The sequence below is a fragment of the Camelus bactrianus genome, chromosome 6 (assembly GCF_048773025.1).
Source record: "Camelus bactrianus isolate YW-2024 breed Bactrian camel chromosome 6, ASM4877302v1, whole genome shotgun sequence".
Classification (NCBI taxonomy): domain Eukaryota; kingdom Metazoa; phylum Chordata; class Mammalia; order Artiodactyla; family Camelidae; genus Camelus; species Camelus bactrianus.
The window spans coordinates 62925167-62946014 of record NC_133544.1 but is presented as its reverse complement, the minus strand read 5'-3'; the positions used below and the strand labels follow the sequence as shown (position 1 = coordinate 62946014).

The window sequence follows — 20848 nt, the reverse complement described above, 5'->3', positions numbered from 1 at the left end:
TGGACAGATGCATAGATATATGTAAAGTTGAGAGTACCTGGTCAGGCACTAGGAAGAAAGGATTTCAGAATTCCTTTTGTGGGCAATAGAGAAATGGAGGTTTCTCTTAGGGAGCTGGAGAGCCAAGAAGTCTCATGGAAACTTTGCCTCCATATTTTGGGCTAATACCTGTAATATATGGTAGTAAGCAATCTGCGCTCAGAGAGGAAGCTATTATTTCTGTAAACAATAGTCTGGTTGATCCTCTAAGGTAGAACTAACTTCTGCTCAAAGAGATTAGAGCTGCCTTTTTTTTTTTTTTTTTTTTTTTCCTTGCAGGTTGACCACACCTCGACCAGTGGGCATTACTTCTCCATCACAGTCAGGTAGAGACCAATATCTGTGTGAGATGAGTAAATATCCTTTTCCCATATGGAAGATGGTTTCCTCTCAGAGAGTGTATTGTGATTTTCGTAACCTTTTGTATGATATGAAGAGGCCATTCTCCCAGATAACTCACTTGTGACAGATAGGCTAGGCAAAGCAGGGTGCACATTCATGGCAACTTTTCATTCTGCATTTTATTCCCTTTCAGTTACTCCACGACCCAGTTCTCAGCATAGCAGCCAAGTGGTCAGGTGAGTAGAAAACTACATGTCAACATTAAAACTGTTGGCAAAAGTTGGAAGATGAAAGAAATGCCTAGATGTGGCTGAGATAGGTGCTAGGGAGACTTCATGTCTATGTAAAAGTGTAATACTAGGTTTGCTTGTTTTTTCCTTTTTGTTTCACCTTATACAGTCGCTCCTCCTCAGTGGAGTCCATCCCTTATAGAGTGGCTGGCTTTAGCAACTTGGGACAAGTAAGTAGTCTTTACCTTGTCTTTCCAGATTGCGATTTCTAATGCTAAATGATGTAAGCCAAGATTAAAGCAAGGATATTAACCTTATATTGGTTTTGGCTTGAATTATCTGATGCCACTCCTGGACTCTTTTCTTTTAGCTATGCAGACCTGATGTTAGAAGCTGACATGGAATGAAAAGGGGTGAAAATAGTGCAAGGGTTCAAGGTCTGCACTAACAGTGTCTGTCATGTTCATTTTGGAAGGAGTAAAGCGTGGATCCTTCTTGGACTGACATACCCACCCTGGAAGAACAACATATGCTTTAATGTATAATCATAGCAAGAAATAAGGAAGCCAGAGAATCAGGATATATTTATTAATGTTTATTATCTGTCCATCAGGGAGCCAGAGGCCTGCAGGGAAGGAGCACTCCCAGAGACTCTTATACTGGTGAGAGGGGGAAAAAAAGATGTTGGAAACCAACATTCTGTATAGACACCAGCAGATTTCTGGTTTTCTGTGCATAATATAATGCCATTTTACTTTATTTTCTCCAGACAGTGATTTCAGGTAACCAGACACATAGTACTACTTTTCAAATAATGATATTTCTGTTCTCAAACTGATAAGGGGAAATTGAAGCTTGAGTGATAGAAAGTCATTGAAGACCTCTGGTCAGGAGATGGAGGGTAACTTTTGAGTAAAACAACTGACTTGGGGGGCAGGGTATAACTCAAGCGGTAGAGTGTGTGCTTAGCACGCACAAGTTGCTGGGTTCAATCCCCAGTACTGCTTCCAAAAATTAATAAATAAACCTAATTACCTCCTCCCCACAAAAAAAGCTAAAAAAAATTAAGTCAATAAAGTCACTGAGAAAATATAAAGAAAAACAAATTTTAAAAAATAAAATTTAAAAAATATGTAATCGACCTGTATTTTTTTAATTGCCACAAGATGGCAGTAGAAGTTAAGTCTAAAGAAAGATTAACTCGACTCTGTTAGCCTGAAGGGCATCTGGCTTCTTCACTGTGTATTAAACCTAAAAATATTCCAGTGAGGAAATATTTTGGTTCCACCCACTTAATTTCTCATCTCTTTCTCCTTAGAACTATTACCATTATCACAATGTTTTCAAGGCATTAGTCGGTCCATAGAGAACACTCATCAGAGAGGATTTCCCTTTCTTTCCCAAGAGGCAGTTTTGAAATTCACAAACCTCTTTCTGGATAACCATTTTTGAAATTCATCAAATAGTCTCCCTCCTACTCTTTCACATTCACCCCTTTGAAAAATGTAGGTTAGGTCTAGCTAATTTATTTCTTCAGGTGAGTAATATTCTCTTTCATTCCTGATTTTACTTATTTGAGACTTTCTTCTTTTTACTTGGACAGCCTGGCTAAAGATCAATTTTGTTGATCATGTCAAAGAACCAACTTTTGGTTTTGTTAATTTTTCTCTGTTATTTTTCTGTTCTCTTTCATTTATTTCTGCTCTAATCTTTCTTTCCTTCTGCTTTTGGGTTTATTAAAGTGGAAGTTTAGCTTATTGATTTGAGATCTGCTTTTTCAATATAGACGTTTATACAGTTATAAAATTCATTCTAAGCACTGTTTTCACTGCATCTTTTAAGGTTTAGTACGTTGTGTTTTTGTTTTCATTCATCTCAAAGTATTTTCTAAGTTCTGTGATTTTTTTCTTTGACCCATTAGTTATTTAGCAGTGTTGATTTTCCACATAATTGTTAATTCCCCAAATTTCCTTCTGTTATTGATTTTAATTGCATTTTATTGTTGTTGAACAACATACTTTGTATGATTTAGATCCTTTTAAATTTATGGTCTAAAAGATGGTCTTTCCCAGTGAATGTTCCATGCACACTTGAGAAAAATGTGTATTCTGCTGTTGTTGAGTGGATTGTTCTATAGATGTCTGTTAGATTTAGTTGGTATATAGTGTTGTTCAAGTTGTCTATTTTCTTGCTGATCTTCTGTCTAATTGTTTTATCCATTATCAAAAGTGGGGTATTGAAGTCTCCAACTATTATTGTTGAATTTTTCTCTTCAATTCTGTCAGTCATTGCTTCATGTATTTTAGGACTCTGTTGTTAAGTGCATATGTATTATATATTTTTAATGGGCTGACCCTTTTATCATTTTGACCTTTGTTTCTAGTAACAATGTTGTCTCAAAGTGCATTTGTTTGATATTAGCCACTCCAGCTCTCTTCTGTTATTGTTTGCATGGTATATCTTTTTCTGTCTTTTTACTCTAAACTTCCATGTGTCTTTTTTTTTTTTTTTAATGGAGGTACTGGGGATCGAACCCAGGACCTCATGCATGCTAAGCATGCACTCTACCACTGAGCTGTACCCACCCCCTAAACCTCTATGTGTCTTTGAATTCAAAGGGAATCTTGTAGACAGTGTATAGTTGGATCTTTTTTCACCATTTGGCCAGTATCTGCCTTTTAACTGGAGAGTTTAATACACTTACATTTAATATAATTAATGATCAAGAAAGATGTTTGCCATTTTGCTGTTTGTTTTCTATGTCTTATATGTGTTTTGTGCCTCACTTCCTCCATTATAGCCTTTTTTTTGTATTAAATAGCAATTTTCTCTATTTTTTTAATTGAAGTATAATCAGTTTACAATGTTGTGTCAATTTCTGATGTACAGCACAATGCTTCAGTCATACATGAACATACATATATTCGTTTTCATATTCTTTTCACCGTAAGTTACTAGACGATATCAAATATAGTTCCCTGCACTATACAGCATGAACTTGTTGTTTATCTAGTCTATGTATATCAGTTAGTATCTGCAAATCTCTGACTCCCAATTTTTCCCCTCCCACCACCCTCCTCCCTGGTAACCACAAGTTTGTTCTCTATGTTTGAGAGTCTGTTTCTGTTTTGCAAATATGTTCATTTGTCTCTTTTTTTTTTTCTTTGATTCCACGTATAAGAGATATCATATGACATTTTTCTCTCTCTTTCTGGCTTATTTCACTTAGAATTACAATCCCCAGGTCCATCCATGTTACTGCAAATGGCATTATTTTATTATTATTTGTGGCTGACTAGTATTCTATCATATAAATATACCACAGCTACTTTAGCCAGTCATCTGTTGATGGACATTTAGGTTGTTTCCATATCTTGTCTTAAATTTTCTAGTGTACCAACTTACTTCCCTTATTGTTTCTTTTACTATATTTTTTGAGTTATTAGGGATTATAATTAACATCATAATTTATAACAACCTAGTTCAGATTAATACCAAACTTAATTTCAACAGTACAAAAGCTTTCCTCCTGTATAGTTCTATTCTCTCCTCATCCTTTGTGCTACTATCATATAAGTTACATCTTTATAGATTGTGTTCTCATCAACACAAATTTATAATTATGTTTTATGCAATTGTCTTTTAAATCAGATAGGAGGAAGTTACAGAAATACACTTATACATCTATGTTTGCCAATGTAATTACCTTTACTAGTGATATTTATTATTTCTTCATGTAGATTTGAGTTACTGTCTAGTGTCCTGTCACTTAAGCCTGAAGGACACTCTTTAGTATTTCTCGTAAAGCAGGTTTGATAGTGATGAATTCTCTCAGTTTAGCTCATCCAGGAGTGTCTTAATTTCTTCTTCATTTTTGAAGGACAGTTGGCTTGTTTTGAAATTTTTGGTTGACAATCTTTCTTTAGCATTTTGAATATGTTATCCTCCTATGTTCTGGCCTTCATAGTTTTTGAGGAGAAATCAGTGCCAGTTTTATTGAGAATCCCTTGCATGAGATGAATGGCTTCTCTCTTGCTGTTTTTGAGGCTCTTTTTTTAGTCTTTAGCTTTGAACAGTTTATGATGAGTCTGGGTGTAGATCTCTTTGATTTATCTTCTTCGGGATTTATTGAGCTACTTGAATGTACTGATGAATGTTTTCATCCAATTTGGGAAACTGTCAGGCATTATTTCTTCAGATATTCTTTCTGTCCCTGTTCCTCTCTTTTCTCCTTCTGGTGCTCCCATTTTGTGCATGATAGTAGGCTTGATGGCATTCCACCAAGGTCTCTGAGGCTGTGTTCATTTTTCTTCATTCCTTTTTCTTTCTCTTCCTCACACCGAATAATCTTGATTGAGTTATCTTCAAATTTGCTGATTCTTTCTTCTGCCTGCTCATCTCTAATGAAGTTTGAATTTTAGTTATGGTGCTTTTCAATTCCAGAATTTATATTTGCTTCTTTTTAATGTAATTTTTCTTTATTAGTATTCTCCATTTGATGAGATCATTCTCATACTTCCACTTAGTGTTTTAGACTTAGTTTCCTTTATTTGAACATAGTTAAAATAGCTGGTTTAAAGTTTTTGTCATGAAAGTCCAATGTATCTGGGTTTCCTCAAAGACAATTTCTATTGATTATGCTTTTTTCCTTTATATGGGTCATACTCTGTTCCTTTGCATGCCTCATAATTTTTTGTCAAAAACTGGACATTTAAATAATATAACATGGCAACTCTAGGAATCAGATACTACCCCCAACCCCAAGGTTTGTTGTTGTTGCTGTTTTTTGCTGTTTATTTAGTAAGTTTCTAAAACGAATTCTGCAAGGGGGAGGGTATAGCTCAAGTGGTAGAGCACATGCTTAACGTGCACAAGGTCCTGGGTTCAATTCCTAGCACCTCCTCTAAAAATAAATAAATAGATCTAATTACCTTCCCCCACAAAACCCCCCAAAAAACTAAAATGAATTCTGTAAAATCTGTATTCTTTGTCACATGTGGCCACAGAAGTCTCTGTTCTGTTAGCTTAGTGGTCGGCTAATGATTGGACAGGGATTTCCTTAAACACCTGGGACCAATAAATTGCTCTGTCTTTGTTGAGAGACTCTTGTGTATTAGGGGGTGCGCCTTCTACACTCAGCCAGGCAATTGACAACTGTGCCTTTCTGCTTGTATGTCCTCAAAGTGGGCCCAAGGTGAGAGCTTAGGGCCTCTCCAGGTCTTTCCTGAGCACGCACATACTTCTGTGCATGCACATGGCCTAGATTCTGAAGAATGTGTTATTCCTTTTCAAAGTCCCAGTGGACCACTCCACAGCTTTTCCTTTGATGCTTTTTGGTTAGCCTGTTGTTTGTCCCAATTGATAGTCACCTCCTCAGGCAGCCTAAACAGATGCCTCTAATTGTTTGCAACAAACACTTCTGGGGAAGAGGCTTTTACACTTGGTGAACTTTAAGTTCCAAGTCCTGGTGAGTTTGGCTCCAAGTCAGGTCAAATAATGACAGCTTTGCAAGTGAAGTCTTCCAGTGAACCAGTAGACAGGTCAAGTAATGACAGTTCTCTGGGAATGAGACTTTGAAAGAGCTCCAGCCCCATTCCATCTCCTATGGTGACTGCCATACTGTTGATTTTCAAGGCTACCATAGAGCTGGAGAAGGAGAAATGGAAATAGGGCAAGTTGACATGACACAAAGCTCATTGTTCTCACTCACATTCAGCTGTTTGTCTGGAATAACATTTCTCCAGATTGCTGAAAGCCCTTTGTTAATTCCAGAATTCTGAAAACATTGATTCTGACCATTTTTGCCAGTTTTCTCATTCCATTTATGGAGAAAATCTGTGGCAATCATTACTTCATCATTTTTGCTGATGTCACTCTCAGCCTTTTTTTTTTTTAAGTTCAATTTTTTTAAACTTTTTTTGTTGATTGAAGTATAGTTGATTTATAATGTATTAATTTCAGGTGTACAGCAAAGTGATTCAGCTATACATATACATATATGTATTATTTTTAAGATTCTTTTCCATCCTAGGTTATTATGAGATATTGAATATAGTCTCCTGTGCTATACTGTAGGTCCTTGTTGATTTTCTATTTTATATGTAGTTGTGTATATATGTTGATTGCAAATTCCTAATTATTATTCCCCCCCGCCCTTTCCCCTTAGGTAACCGTAAGTTTGTTTTCTATGTCTGTGAGTCTCTTTCTGTTTTGTAAATAAGCTCATTTGTATCATTTTTTTAGATTCCACATATAAATGATATCATATGATATTTGTCTTAGTCTGACTTACTTCAGTTAGTATGATAATCTCTAGGTCCCTCCATGTTGCTGCAAATGGCATTATTTCATTCTTTTTTATGGCTGAGTAATATCCCATTGTATATATATAAATACCACATCTTCTTTATCCAGTCACTTTTAGGTTGCTTCCATGTCTTGGCTATTGTAAATAAATACTGCTGCTGTGAACACTGGGGTGCATGTATCTTTTCAAGTTAGAGGTTTCTCCATATATATGTCCAGGAGTGGGATAGCAGGATCATATAGTAACTCTATTTTTAGTTTTTTAAGGAACCTCCATACTAGCTGTACCAATTTACATTCCAACCAACAGTGTAGGAGGGTTCCCTTTTGTTCACACCCTCTCCAGCATTTATTATTTGTAGACTTTTTCATGATGGCCGTTCTGACCAGCGTGAGGTGATAACTCATTGTAGTTTTCATTTGCATTCCTCTAATAATTAGTGATGTTGAGCATCTTTTCATGGGCCTGTTGTCCATCTGTATGTCTTCTTTGGAGAAATCTACTCCCAGCCACTTTAATGATCCTTTGCCTTTAGCCATTCTTTCTGGTGATCTTCATCTTAGAGGGGAAACCATGGCACAGATACATTAGAGCACATCAAGGCAGTGATGGATCCTGGCCCACAGACTCATGAAAGGGAGAGGAAAGCACCTTTATGATTCACTGCTAGGTGATCTGTGGGCTTTTTCACTTGCCATTAGCCCCTAAGCCTAACCTGTATACCAAAAATCTCTGATCCCCAATTCCTTTGCCCTGGCCCCCAGAATACCTGAATCTCTTCTCAGTTCATGGATTATCTCACTGGCTCATTTTTATGCTTTCCAGAAACCCCTTCACCAGCTTCCACTCACAGCCTATCTTATAGGTAAGTAACACTGTTCTTCCTTTCACTTGGGATCTGTTCACACTGACACTCTGCCAGTAGCCTGGGGTTACTTCTCCACTGACCTGTATGTACCACTGATGTTTATAATCTACCTTGTAAACAAAAGAAAAGATTAAATGGCACTGTGTCTAATATACATCTGAATTACTTAATTGTATTGTGAGTTGTAAGCAGGGGATTTATTTCCTCTCCGACTTAAATGTATAGGCTCCTCCTTTACATATGCCTCTTACTTTGACCTTTCCTTTTCTCTGCTGATGCTTTTATTTCCCCTCTTCAGACCTTCACCTGCCTCCTCCGGACAAGGGATTTTTCCTTTCAGGCCATCCCTAAATGGGGGAGATTCAGGCCACATAAGAGTCCTCACTCCCAATAATTCAGGTAAGTTAACATTCCCCTAGGAGTGGCACGTCAACCATTGACAAATACACTAAAATGAAGACTTTCAAGGTGAAAAGAAGTTGGGATTTGCACACCCCACATCCCGCAAAAAGTACTATCTCAAGTTTGACTCCTTAATAGTCTTTGAGTTATCCCATTTACTTCACAGTGAAGGAAATTTTTGGATTTTACCTAAATATCACTCATTCTGTCACCAGGAGTCAAGTTCTGCTATTTGTCCAGAAGGTCAGCCTATGGAGTTAAATTGGCTTTTTGTTTGTTTGTTTGTTTCTTTCTTTCTTTCTTTCTTTCTGAGATCCCTATGTTGGAACATTGCTGGGAGCTCGGTGCTGAATTAGAATGATAAAACTAGCATCCTTTTTTTCCCTCATGTTTTCCAAAAAGGTACCTCTGTTAACCAGTCCTCATGATAAGGGTCTGTCACCTTCTAGAGCTCACCAAGATCTCTATATTGTCTCTATATCTTTCTAGTCACCGTTAAACTCAGTCTCAGCCCTCCATGTCAGCACCCCATCTTCACAGGAAAAGAATGGGCTTTATAACCAACTTCTTAAATTGCTTAGCTCATAGTCTTTTCCCTTCTAAGTAGCATACTGTAGATTAAGAACCACTTATTTATCCTGATCCATAAATAGCAATACTGAGGAACTGCCTGAGAAAGTTATCTTCCACCATTCTATTCTATCCTTCAGCTCAGAGGGAGAGCAGAACCACACCAGAGAGTCTTCCTGGTTTCCAGCTACCAGTCCTGCAGGTGAGTCCTGGCTAGTCTAACGTGTCTGTGCATGAAAGATTCAGTTAGGCTTGCAAACTAAATGCCTCATGCTGGTCTCCTGTTGAGGTGGTAGAATGTAACCAGTGGAGAATGACATGGATGTCAAGTGTGGTAACCATATGTACACAATTTTCCAGAGTGGTCTTAGTTTCAAAGATTCTATCCCACTGTCAGATTAGCTTCCTGGTTTGGGGTTTAAAAATTAGGTCACCTAGTGGTGAAAGGCTTTAAACTAAGAGATCTTGGCCAAGGTGAACTAGGTAGGTAGACACAAATGACATTCCTGCAAGTTTCAAAGAAAAGTATTTTCAATGGAGTATATCTTTTGGATAGAAGTACTGCTTGAACTAGGAAAAACCATTTCATATCTCCAGAGGTGGCTAGAATAATGTTCTGTAAATTTCTGAAACTGTGATTCGGGAAACAAGAGGAAAAGGGCACGGGAACGAGAAGAGAGGTTTAAAAGAATTAAGTGAAAAGTCCAGCCTTGCCTTTTAAGTTAAATTTTAAGGCTTGGGTTTTGAGGATATTTAGGCCAAGCTCCTGGTGACCTACTGAGGTAGTAAATATTTTTCTCTCATATTCCAAAATGCCCTTTATTTTCATCAGCAAGAAATTAGGGTCTAAGCCCTAAGAGGCAACACTGGGGAAATAACATCCTAAGATCTTCACAAATGGAGGGATTAACCTACAGATGAAAAAAGATGTAAAAGACATAAATCATCTGCAGATAAATGGCTCCCAGTTGGATCTTGATTGGAATAAACTGTAAAAAAAAAAAAAAAAGAAAGAAAAAAAGCCCATTTATGAGACAGTTGAGAAAAACTGAATACCTAGTGGACATTTGATATGAAGGAATTGTTAATAGTTTTTTGGGCAGGCATGATGCTATTGTGGTTATGTTTTTAAAAATAGTTTTTATCTTTTGGAGATGCATACTAAAATATTTATGGATTGAAAGGTAAATGATTGTCTGGGTTTTGCTTTAGTGTAATCCAGTAGAGAGGAGCAGTGAAAGAGTAGAAATGAAAGAAAATTGGCTATGAGTTAATTATTGAAGTTGGGTAAGGAGTACATGTGAATTCATTATACTACTCTATTTTTGTATTTTTGCAAAATTTCCATAAAATTAAAAAAAAGAGTTACTGAAGAAAGTCCCACCTCCCCAGAGGCATAAGGATTCTGTGTCCCTGGTAATCATCTCTGGTATGGTAGTCATATGTTCCAGGTTTCCCAAAACTGTTCGATTTTCAAATATTCTACCTTATCACCACCATAAACTGCTGAAATATTCCAGTTTACTTATCATAAGTAGCAACAAAGCCTTTGTCACACTAGATGCATCAAATCTTAATAAGGAAAAATTAGTTTTCATGAAATGAAGAAAACTATGGGGAAGCAACAGTGGTGGTTTACTGTCACGATAAACTTCATATCATGACTTGAGAGGGCCTTACTTGCCCTTTTTGTTATGAACACCCTTAACTGCCTTCCTGTCCTGTGCTGCAGAATCTCTACCAACAGAGGCAGATGGGATTAGCCAGGGGGAGAGAAGCATGGAACACTCCCAGATAGACCATCTGCAAGTTCTGTGATGGACGGATGGTAGCATCCAATACACATTTAAGCATGCCGGCCTTGGAAAATGTACCCCTGCCTTGTTTCCTGGTTTCACTTTGTACCTTCTCTTTCTCAGTCTTCACCCTATACACCCTGTATTACTTCCTATGAAAGCAGTCAGGTCTTATGTAAGACTAGTGCTTCCGGAAGATGTGTATATCTCTCTCACAAGATATATGTAGCTCCCTTATTTCCTACAACTTGAAACAAAGGTTATAAAAACAATTCTTGGCATCATTAGAGGTCGGGGAGGGGGTTATACGCTCATTAACCATGTTTTATTTCTGGATTTCGCTTTTTAGCTATTCTCCCACTGGCAGTGTTAACAAGCAACAACTGTGTTCCTTGCCCTAATTTATTATACTTTTTCTATTTGCCTATTGTTTCCTCTATGCCTAGTTACTATTAAATGTGTTGTTTTTCCTTTTTGTTTGGTAACAGTTGGAGACACAGGCTTTCAGCTTACCGAAGTACACAGATAATAAAATAAAGAGGATGCCCTTTTACATGCAACTCTGTTGTTATTACAAACTCTAGAATGACGGAATGGGCAAAGAACACTACCACTGAGATCAAATTTATTCTTTGAATACTAAGGGGTAGAAATGAGGAATTAAATGGCTGGGCCACTGGCAGGTGTACCTTAAGCAAAAATATTGGGAAAATGTAAAGATAGCATCTGTCTGAAATGAATTAGGTCTTGGGAATGACCTTGTAGCTTGGTGGGATCCCGCTACCCTTTCTGAAATGGAATTTATTTTTAAAGGCATTTCTAGACACCCCCTCTTCTGAGCAAGAGCCTCTGCTGTAGCAGGTGCAGAAAACAATCTGCCTAAGGATAGATACTGATCTACTGCCTTTTAAAGTTTTGTTCTTTTACTTTACTTCAACATATCCTGCTGCTTAAAAAAATAAATAAAAAGTATACTAAATCAGAAAGTTAATGGATTTGGCTCCATTAGTCTTTAAACCATAGAAGTAGCAAAGTGTAGGAGAAAGAAACAGTTTTATTTTTGGCCTTTTTATTATTATTCTAGCAATTTGGGGCTTCCACTCTTATTTCTAGATGGGTGAACCGATTGATATCTTTATATCTGACCCCAGCTGGTGAAAACCATTCTACAACATCAATAATTAATTCAGTTAAAGACCATGGTCCCTCTGTCCCCAAGACAGATCCTATAAAGAGAGGGAAAAGTCCTTTTCCGGACACAAATTAAACAGCAAAAAGATAAAAAATCAACCTCTGTCATGCTCGGCAGGAGGGAGTGTCAGGTTTGTAAAACCAAACCTAGAACCTACCTGCACCTTCCTTCTGAACAGTAGAAACCATTCCCTCACCTTTATCCCTCTGTCATCTAATTCTACTTTTTTTTTTTTTTGAAGAAAAAGGACATCTCCCTTAATTCCCACCTTCAATAAATATCCAGCCTAAATTATTCTCCACCCAATTATTAGACTTTTTCACAAGCTCTGGGGGGAAGATTTTACCCTGAGACAAATAGTGAACAAAATGAGGATTTTGGAAAGAGATAAAAAGGTACAAGGCATAGTGGTCCCAGTATCAGAAATGAAAACATTCTGCTACCTGTGTGACTCCATAAAGCAGAAAAATATAGAAAGTCAGGTTGGTATGAGGAAGAGGCAATATCTGTGATTGACTGGGACATATTGAGATTCTTAGCTGCATTATGCATGGACTTGTGCTCAGAAAACAAGGGGTGCAAGGCAGCCTTATATTCCAGGGGAAATGGTGGCATGGGGGCATGTGCTGGAATTATCAGTGAATCAAAATTCTTTACTCCTTTTCTGCCCTCTTACAGATGTAGGCCCAGGCCTGGCCTCTCTGTAGTACACTAAGGGAAAGGAACAGCAGATATGAGGAGAGCAACAACCTTTTCCCAGCCCCATAGTTTGGACCAGACCCGGAGCACTCTTCACTGAGGCTAGAGGTTTCTGCCCATCCAATCCCCACCTCACTTCGTACTCCACAGTCATTGGCCCTGGTTCACCCTCACTATATCCCCCATCCCCTACCCTCAAGAACACAAAGCTTTTCAGGTCTTTGCCACAAAGTAATTTAAAAAATGTGGTTTCTTTGTTTAAACACTTAATTGGTTCATGTTTTAGTAACAGATCTCCCCTCCACCAGCCTCCCACTCAGTCCTGTATGATCACATCATCATCATCATAGTCATCTTCTTCCTCCTCCTCTTCTTCATCCTCATCATCTTCTGGCAGTTCTTCCTCCTCCTCTTCCTCCTCTTCATCTAGACAGACCACCACTTCAGCTGGCTCAGGTAATCGAGAGTCAAACCAATCCAGTACCTGCTGGGTGCTAAGCCTTGATGCTCGACTCAGTTGAGGGATGTCACTTTCCCGTAGCCGTTGGTGGGTTGCCCAGTACCTCTCCAAGGGTCGTATATCCGGTGGGGGTGGGGGGATCGGCAGAGGCGGTGTCTCAGCCCATTCATTCAAGGAGCGGGTTGAAGGTGGTGGTGTGGGAATTGCTGGATCCTGGAAACTAGGGGCACCAGGTACTGCGTTGTCCCGAAACCATTTTAGTTGCCCATGCTTCAGGGCATAGCGTGTGTCACCAAACCACTGGATGATCTCAGGCCGTGGTAAACCAGTGATCTGCTCTAATTTATGGTAATCCTCACGCCGTGCCCATTGGCACTGTAAAAAAAACGATTTGAGGATAGCCAGCTGCTCTTTGGTTTTGCGCTTGGTCTTTCGCTGGCGTTGCATATCTGGGGAAAGGTACTCTGCAGGACCAACCCTACTTGGTGCTGAGTTATGCCTTAGCCCCTGGGGCCAGGCTGGCTCCAGATGTGGGGGTAGCGCCTGTTCATTGGGTGACAGTGGCTGTGGGGGTTTAGAGGTGGCAGTAGCTCCATTAGCCAGTACCTGGAAAGAGGAAGAAGAGGTAGAGGAAGGAGGAGTCACATTAGATGCTGACTCCTTCTTACAACTACTGGCAAGTGATGAGATTGGTGGGGGCTTATCCCGAGCACGGGGCTGGTGGACAGCTGTGGAGTGGTTCCAGGAAGCAGTACCTAGGCCATGTGACTGGTTGGGACCCCTGCCTGCCTGCTCCTTAGAGAGGCCACTGCTTTGAAGATCCTGCCAAAGTCGTGACTGGTGGGGGAATGCACCACTGCCAGGTGCTGTCAGGGGCTCCTTCGCTTTCTGGTGACTCAGTGGCTCTGAGGACTCCTCAGGCTCTACCTTCAGTCCTTTCATCTGGGTGGGCTCGCTAAGATTCAGGGGCACTATTCCCAGACCAACTTGTTCTGGAGGTGGCATTGGAGGAGTCACCTCCTCTGGGGGCCGTCCTGCATGGTGAGTAAAAGAGAGAAGAGATTTGAAATGGAGCTGGTCCCGATGGTAGATCACTCGGGCTCGAGTCTCTTCTATTTCTTCAGATGACCAGCTTATGCCACAGCGGAGGCGCTGGGCCATGAACCAAGTCTTGACTTTCTCCATCTGCAGCCCATAGCGTAGGCAGAGAAGGGCAATGTCCGCTAAACTGGGATAGGGGAAGTAGCTGAAGGTTTGCAGCAAGTGTTCATTGCCATCCAGCTCACTGGTCTGGGCTGCTTGGGTCCACACAAGCTGTAGCTCCTCGGAGATTGGAGGGAGGCAGATGAGCCCCGCAGGGGAGCTATTAAGACTGCTGGCCTCTTTATTAGGGGGCATGGTGCCTTCTGATTTGTGCCCTTCAGAGATAGCTGTAATAAGAAGAGAAACAGCTCAATCACTGGGGCTCCTTCAGCCCATTGGTCAATTTCTACCAAACAAAATGTTGGACTCCAAAGCAATCAGCTTTCTATCTGTCCTGTGCTAAACTGCTTCCTAAAGGGCTTAACAAGTCATTTAATTTTCATAACTTTATGAATCATCAGAGCCTGCTATAATTCCTATTATACATATGAAAAAACCAAAGTTCACATAAGTTAAATTGTCCCAAGTTATAGATAGTGTTGTCACCAAGAAGAAAATCTGTCTTTAGAGGTTAAGAAGGAAAACATCCTTATAGCCTTTATCTTTCCAATTCAAATTCACTTCACCCTTTAAGTTCATGGAATACCTGTCACAAAATGAATACTCACCATGAAAACAGGACGAGGTCTAATATCAGAATGCTTTAGCTCCTGACAGTTTATCTCTAGAGTTATCTCTAAAATGTGGAGAGGCTGGGAATACAACGTGTGAAAATCTAGAAGGGAGGGCAGCACTGTTGCTCTGCCCAGCCCCCAGCCCCATTTTCTTTCCCTTCTGGGTAGTGGGAGTGTTGTGGGGAGGAGACTGATGGTACCTTTAAGCCCTAGCAGGAACCTGATAGCTTCACTTTTTTCTCTCAGGATGAGATAGGTCAGCTATCTGGGATAAATGGGGCTTACTCCCCCGGGGTTCAGGTCCGGTGAGGGTAGAGAGAGGGGAATGTATCCTCCCCCAAGTCATCCTCGGAACAAAGGTTATTCCCCTCCCCCCAGCCTTTGTCTCTCCAACTGCTCTGCCTCTTCCTTCCAGGGAGCCTAGAGGGCTCCCTCAGACCTTAACAGCCCCCTCCACATAGGGCGGAAGGCTTGCAGCTCTTATCTCTTCAGTCCAGCTTTCTTCTCAGGACCAGGTGGGAGGTTTATAATAAATTAAAACCAGGTCCCACATGCTGCCCAGCGGCGCCACAGCTCCCAGGGTTGTGATGGGTACGGGGACTGCAGGGAAAGCCTCTGACTGCTTCAATCCTGGAACACCTGCTCAAGTTATTTCCCAGAATAATGCTATTGACCAAATTTTAACTCAGCAACCTGTGTAGGCATTAGTGACTTTAACACATCTGTCACCCTTTACTCTTAGAGGAATCCCATCTGAGTTTATAAATACTACTTCTGATATGTTTAGGATGGGACGGGATTCCTATGTAAATGCTTGTTCTTTTGCTTTTGTTAATGAAGGTACTAGGGATTGAACCCACCACCTCTTTCCCCATGAAAATGCTACGTGATGAATTGTGAAAAATCTCAAGTCCAAAAAGTTACAGATAGAACAGTGTAATATCAGGGATTTTATATGATGATCAGAAAAATTCAAACAACAAGTTTATACTGTACAGCACAGGGAACTATATTCAATATCTTGTAGTAACTTATGGTTAAAAATATGAAAACGAATATACGTATGTTCCTATATGACTGAAGTATTGTGCTGTACACCAGAAACTGACACAACATTGTAAACTGACTATAGTTCAATAAATAGATTTTTTTTCAATAAAATACATTTAAAAAAATTCAGAAGCATTCTAATATGTGTTGCCATTCCCTTTTAACAAGCAAATCTTAAACTGAAGGCCATGTGGATCCTGAAGGCAGCACAGCTTGAAGTGAACCTTAAGCAGGTAAACGGAGGCAGCATGGTATGTGAGTAATAATATGATTAAGGCCAACCTGCAGTTTGAATCCCAGTTCTGCTACAAGCCATGTGATCTTGGGCTAAAGTTCCTGAACTTATAGGAGCCTCAGTTTCTTCATGTGTAAAAAATGGAGACAATGCCGAATGTTATGTAAAGTTACATATTTTTACAGAGCACCTACTGTGTGCTAGGGTCATGTGCAGCAGGGCCGGAAGCTGTTAAGAGGTGGAGGTCTGGGGGGAGGCAGATTTGAGATGAATCACAGCTCCACCACTCCCTAGAGTACTCTCTAAGCCTTAGTTTCCTATCAGAATAAAAGGAGATCATAACGGCATCTACCTGGCAAGTTTATGACTAAATGAATAAATGCACCTGACAGTACGCCTAGACCAAAGTAAAGGCTCAGTAAATAACAGCTTTTATCATTGCTTAAGCCTCATGGGGTGATTCTGATAAAAGGTAATACTCCTAAATAACAGGAAGTGAAGCAAAGACTAAATCCTTTAAAATCACTGTTTCAATCTGTTACCGCAAAGTCCTAATTCTAATGAGCAGTGAAGGAAACCAGGGTTATCTCTGATTTTGTACATTTTATATTTGGGGAGTTGGATGTAACTCCAGAAAGGATTTGGCAGCTTTAAAAAGGTATCAAAACCACTGCTTTAGAATTGAATCCATAGTTTGGATATAAATCCTTTTTGACTGCTAGGTGAATCACCAGTGTGGTAGCTCTACCTTTACCCTCCAGGGTCATCCCAGACACAGCTGAGTGGCTGTGAGGAATTGCTTGCATGGCCAGGTACTAAAACACCATTTAGAAATTGTGGCCCACTGGGAACACCACTGAATCTAAGCTGGAGAATATTTTATGATCCATCACTTGACGTCCACTTAACCTTATTTGTGTCCTGTTCTTTAAGGCCACAGTAATGCTTTAGATACAAGGAAAAGGTAGCATAAAGAATAAAGCAGTCCAGTGTGGGGATGAAGGCTGCCAGATGGGAAATAAGGCAGGCACAGCTCTAAGCCTACAAGGAAGCATTTTGCTTTTATTTATGGTTTGCTATCCTTCAGATTTTCACGACAGCAGCTTGGTAGTTCAGCTATAACATGTGGTAATGCAAATAATCATATTTGGTATACTACATACATCCACAGCTTTCCAATTACACAAAACATACGTTGTGGTAGACTTCCTGGTACAGAATGGTGGCTTAAATCAGGGAACAGCTGTAGAGCTGGTACCTCCCTGGAAGAATCTGGCTTTGCAATAAGAAGAAACTATAACCAGGGAGTGGCCCATGAGAATTTTAAGAAGGAGAGGAGAACCTACAGTAATCAAAAACAAGACTACAGTGTCTTGAGTTCTTGTACTTTCATTTGGAGAAAGTAGAAAGAGAAGAGATTCAAAGCTGGAGACATAAAGACTCCTCCAGGCAGAGGTGGTTGGTGGTATTATAAATTCTGAATTATTACTAAATTTATATCCTTATTAAATATGCCAGATATGTCCCCACTGCTACTTAAAGTCATTAATAAAAAATACAGTGTCAGGATAACACCCTTATTTCTCTTTGGCTTTCCATACCCCTGGACAGATGGCAGAAAAGAATGGGCTGCCTTAAACTTCCAGTGTAGGTGTTCACACAATCCTAGGGAAAAGAAGTCTAAGGTACTTGAGTCTAGGCTTATGGTTAAAGCAGGAGACACATGAAGGGAGAGAGCAGATATGATCCTGCTAAATTCCCTAAGTGTTTTGTTTAGAGACCTGTATGTTTCTGAATGAAATGTGTTTTGGTGATAGTTTTCAGGGCCTTACAGGACTTTTAGTGATATTCAACTCACGTGCTTCTTAACTTTTTGGATCTTGAACATCTTTGAAAATCAGAAGTTATAAACTCTTAGGAAGTTACGACTATCCCCCTCTTCAAAAAACACTCACACTTACATATATACTCCAGGGGTTCACTGCTTGCCCAGAAGCCCAGGTTAAGAAATTCTGCCCTGTGTCATCTTAATAAAGGCAATGGTGGCAACTGCTTAAGGAGGAACAAACAGCTTATTATGAATGAATGGAAAGAGTGGATGGAAGATTCAAGAGAATTTGAATTAGTCTAGAAGGGACTAGGTATTGGTGATACTAGCTGGAGAGAGTAGAACGGAGGGGTATTTAACTGGACCAGGAGTCTGGCTTAAATGACTCCTACTTGATTACAGGATCAATACCCATAGTGCACTGGATACTAGAGACTGGTAAGCTACTCTCTACTGTGCCAAAATCATCCGCTTCTTCAGCTGCTCTGTGTGCTTAGGCTAGTGGTGTGTGATTCCAAAGCTGCTTGTGCCCATTGTTTTTCTGTATTTATATAATAATTAAACATCAACATAAACCTATGAAAAATTAGTGCATTAAGAATGGTTCTCATGAAGACAAAGTCAAATGCTTTGGAAAGACATAATACAAAGGAGTGTACCTTAAAAAAAATGTTGTCAAGTTGGGAGTGGGCCAGACAACTGTAAAAGACTGCAGGGGCAGGGGACTTAAAAATCTCAACCTGCATTCAGGTTCCTTCAAAAGTGTTTAAATTCTCTCTCACTACACTTTAAAGAAACCAAACCTGGAAATCATAGATGATGAGAGGTAGTGGCTCCTGTCTCAGACTGCACATAAGAATTACCTGGGAAACTTAAACCTGGGCACCCACCTCCTCATTCTGACTTAATAAGCCTGGACTGGGGCCCGGGAATAAGTAGTTTCAAAAGGTTCTCAGGTGCAGCCAGATTTGGAATTCGCTTATGTAGTTTATACTAGAAAAACAATTGGGAACACCAATCAGCAGACTTACACAAAGAAAACGCCTGGACACTAACCCAAGAGACTGGTGAAATTAATACACTTTTAATGACAATGATTAAGATATGTATGCATCATTTAAAAAATCCCCAACTTTAACTGGCTTTTTTGTTTTCAGTTACTGCCACCTACCTATCCTAATCATAAAACGCGCTTCAAATGTATGGTGAGAAGGGGGTTCATATGGTAAAAGATCTCATCTGGACCCACATTTCCAAACAGGTCTCAGCTTGAGTCTTCTTTCAGTTTAGAAGTCTCAGATTAGGACGCAACACCAGGAACCTCTGAGGACTCTGGTTCTCACTTTCCTGGTTGGTTTTCTGAGTATGGCTGGGTAGGGGTGAGCAGGGGCAGTTTCCCTTAAACCCTTCATTCCCAAAAGCCACTGCTCCCTAGGAATAAGGCCAGGTTTCTGTACGTGTGTTGAGGTCGCAGAGGTAGTCACGGAGGGGAGGAGGGGAGGCCTGGGAAGGAAACGTTTCTCCTATCCTCCATTTCACAGGCAGTCTAGAAGGCTCCAAACTGGGTCAGAGAACAAAAAGTTGCTACACTTGGGGGGATGAACCCCAGGGAGTGGGCGAATCTCAATTCTCTCGCCAAGGGCGTCCCAACCCAGCCTTCCCCTCCTCCCTACACACCCACTCACCCTCCCCCAGTTACAACAGGGAACCAAAAAGTCCGCAGGAGAAAGGAGAGAGAACCGGGCGACTTCGAACCTAGAATTCTCCTCCCCCTAGAGCGGGGATGGGGCTCCGGAGGTCGGAGATCGTACAGGGTCTGGGAGGGGAAGTCGAAGGGGCTGGGGATCACTCACCGCGGTCCGGCCCGGGCGGCGGCTCCCAGCCTCGCACCATGGGCCAGGGGGAAAGGGGGAGAAAGGGCAGGGGGCCTCCGGGGTGGGAGTGGGGTTGCTGCCCGGTGCGGCCTGCTCCGAGCCCACCCGCGCGGAGGGCCGGGACCGGGACTGTCCCCCACCCCCCGCCCCCGAGAGGGCGCGCGTCTAGCCCAGCCCTCCTCCAGCGAGTTGGAGGCGGGGCGGATGGGTGGGGCGGGCTCCGGGGGCGGTGCCAAGTTGGCCCGAGTTCTGATTGGTGGACGTGGGCAGGCGGGCCTCAGTGGAACGGACTGGGCCGGCCATTGGCTGGGTGGGACTCGGTTGACGTCAGCTATTGGCTGCGTGGGCCTCAGCCAGGGTGGCTATTGGATGCATGGGGGGGGAAGATGTCCCCCAGGGCCAGGGTGCCGTGAATAGTACCTCCCCTCACCCTCGCCTAGTGGTCGCCGGATCTTCGGAGTCCACTGGGTCCTGTTCCTCCTGGAATTCCCCAAGGAATTCACAGCAGTTTGCTGAACTATCCAGACCACCTACAACTACTCCCCATTTGTTTCCTCCGGAAGGAAGACTTTTTCAGTATCCCTTTGCCCTCCTCACACAGGAGACGTGCGTTTCCTTACGAGGGCCCAACGGCCATCCGCAGCGTCACTGTAAATGAAGCACCTAGAGCGACTAGGAACTTGTTCTTGGGATGAATTACAAGTTTTGCCACCTGAAAAGAGGAGGCTCCTAGCGGCCCGACACCTTAGGCCGCTTCCTGGGGCCAGTTGTCACCAGACAGGTGTTCCCAAAGACGAAGTGCTGGACGGGTCACCTTGTTAGGACTTACCAGACCCCCAGGCTGCCCTCTCTGCCCTAGTTAAAGAGGACCTGGACCTGTGCCTCATATTTGGGGACCTTGGTTTTTGCTGTCAAGAAACGAATTACAATAAAATGGGCTTTCCACCAAAACAGCATTTCACACACTGAAATGCTAGGCCAACAGTTTGTATAGTTAGGATTCTGTCTTCTGACTAAAACTTGGGAACAATACTTTGTGAAGTGACTCTTTTGTTCTCATGCTGGTCTCCTCTTGTTTACTTAGGTCACAGTAGCTTATATAGCTACAATAACTTATAAAAACAATTTCAAAATACAGG

General features: G+C 41.2%; 2 protein-coding genes across 10 annotated transcripts in view; one reads left to right on the top strand and one right to left on the bottom strand.

Moving 5' to 3' along the window:
* RNF212B (ring finger protein 212B) overlaps positions 1–20848 on the top strand; it is a 57940-nt gene that overhangs the window by 33864 nt on the left and 3228 nt on the right. For 4 of the 9 annotated variants that reach the window (XM_074365766.1, XM_074365760.1, XM_074365767.1 and 1 more), the window contains 7 exons: positions 319–365; positions 575–617; positions 781–841; positions 1225–1273; positions 7744–7783; positions 8085–8185; positions 8899–8960. In XM_074365766.1, coding sequence (XP_074221867.1) covers positions 319–365; positions 575–617; positions 781–841; positions 1225–1273; positions 7744–7783; positions 8085–8185; positions 8899–8960 — 403 coding nt within the window. Of the gene's footprint in view, positions 1–318; positions 366–574; positions 618–780; positions 842–1224; positions 1274–7743; positions 7784–8084; positions 8186–8898; positions 8961–10490; positions 10786–11042; positions 11380–15940; positions 16006–20848 lie in introns of those variants that run through there. The other 5 variants (XM_074365765.1, XM_074365764.1, XR_012507577.1 and 2 more) reach the window with 4 other exon arrangements.
* HOMEZ (homeobox and leucine zipper encoding) lies at positions 11591–19914 on the bottom strand. The gene is made up of 2 exons (XM_010954723.3): positions 19689–19914; positions 11591–14335 (listed from the first exon to the last, which is right to left on the bottom strand). The coding sequence occupies exons 1-2, from the start codon at positions 19726–19728 to the stop codon at positions 12762–12764; spliced, it is 1614 nt and encodes a 537-aa protein (XP_010953025.2). The 5' UTR covers positions 19729–19914; the 3' UTR covers positions 11591–12761.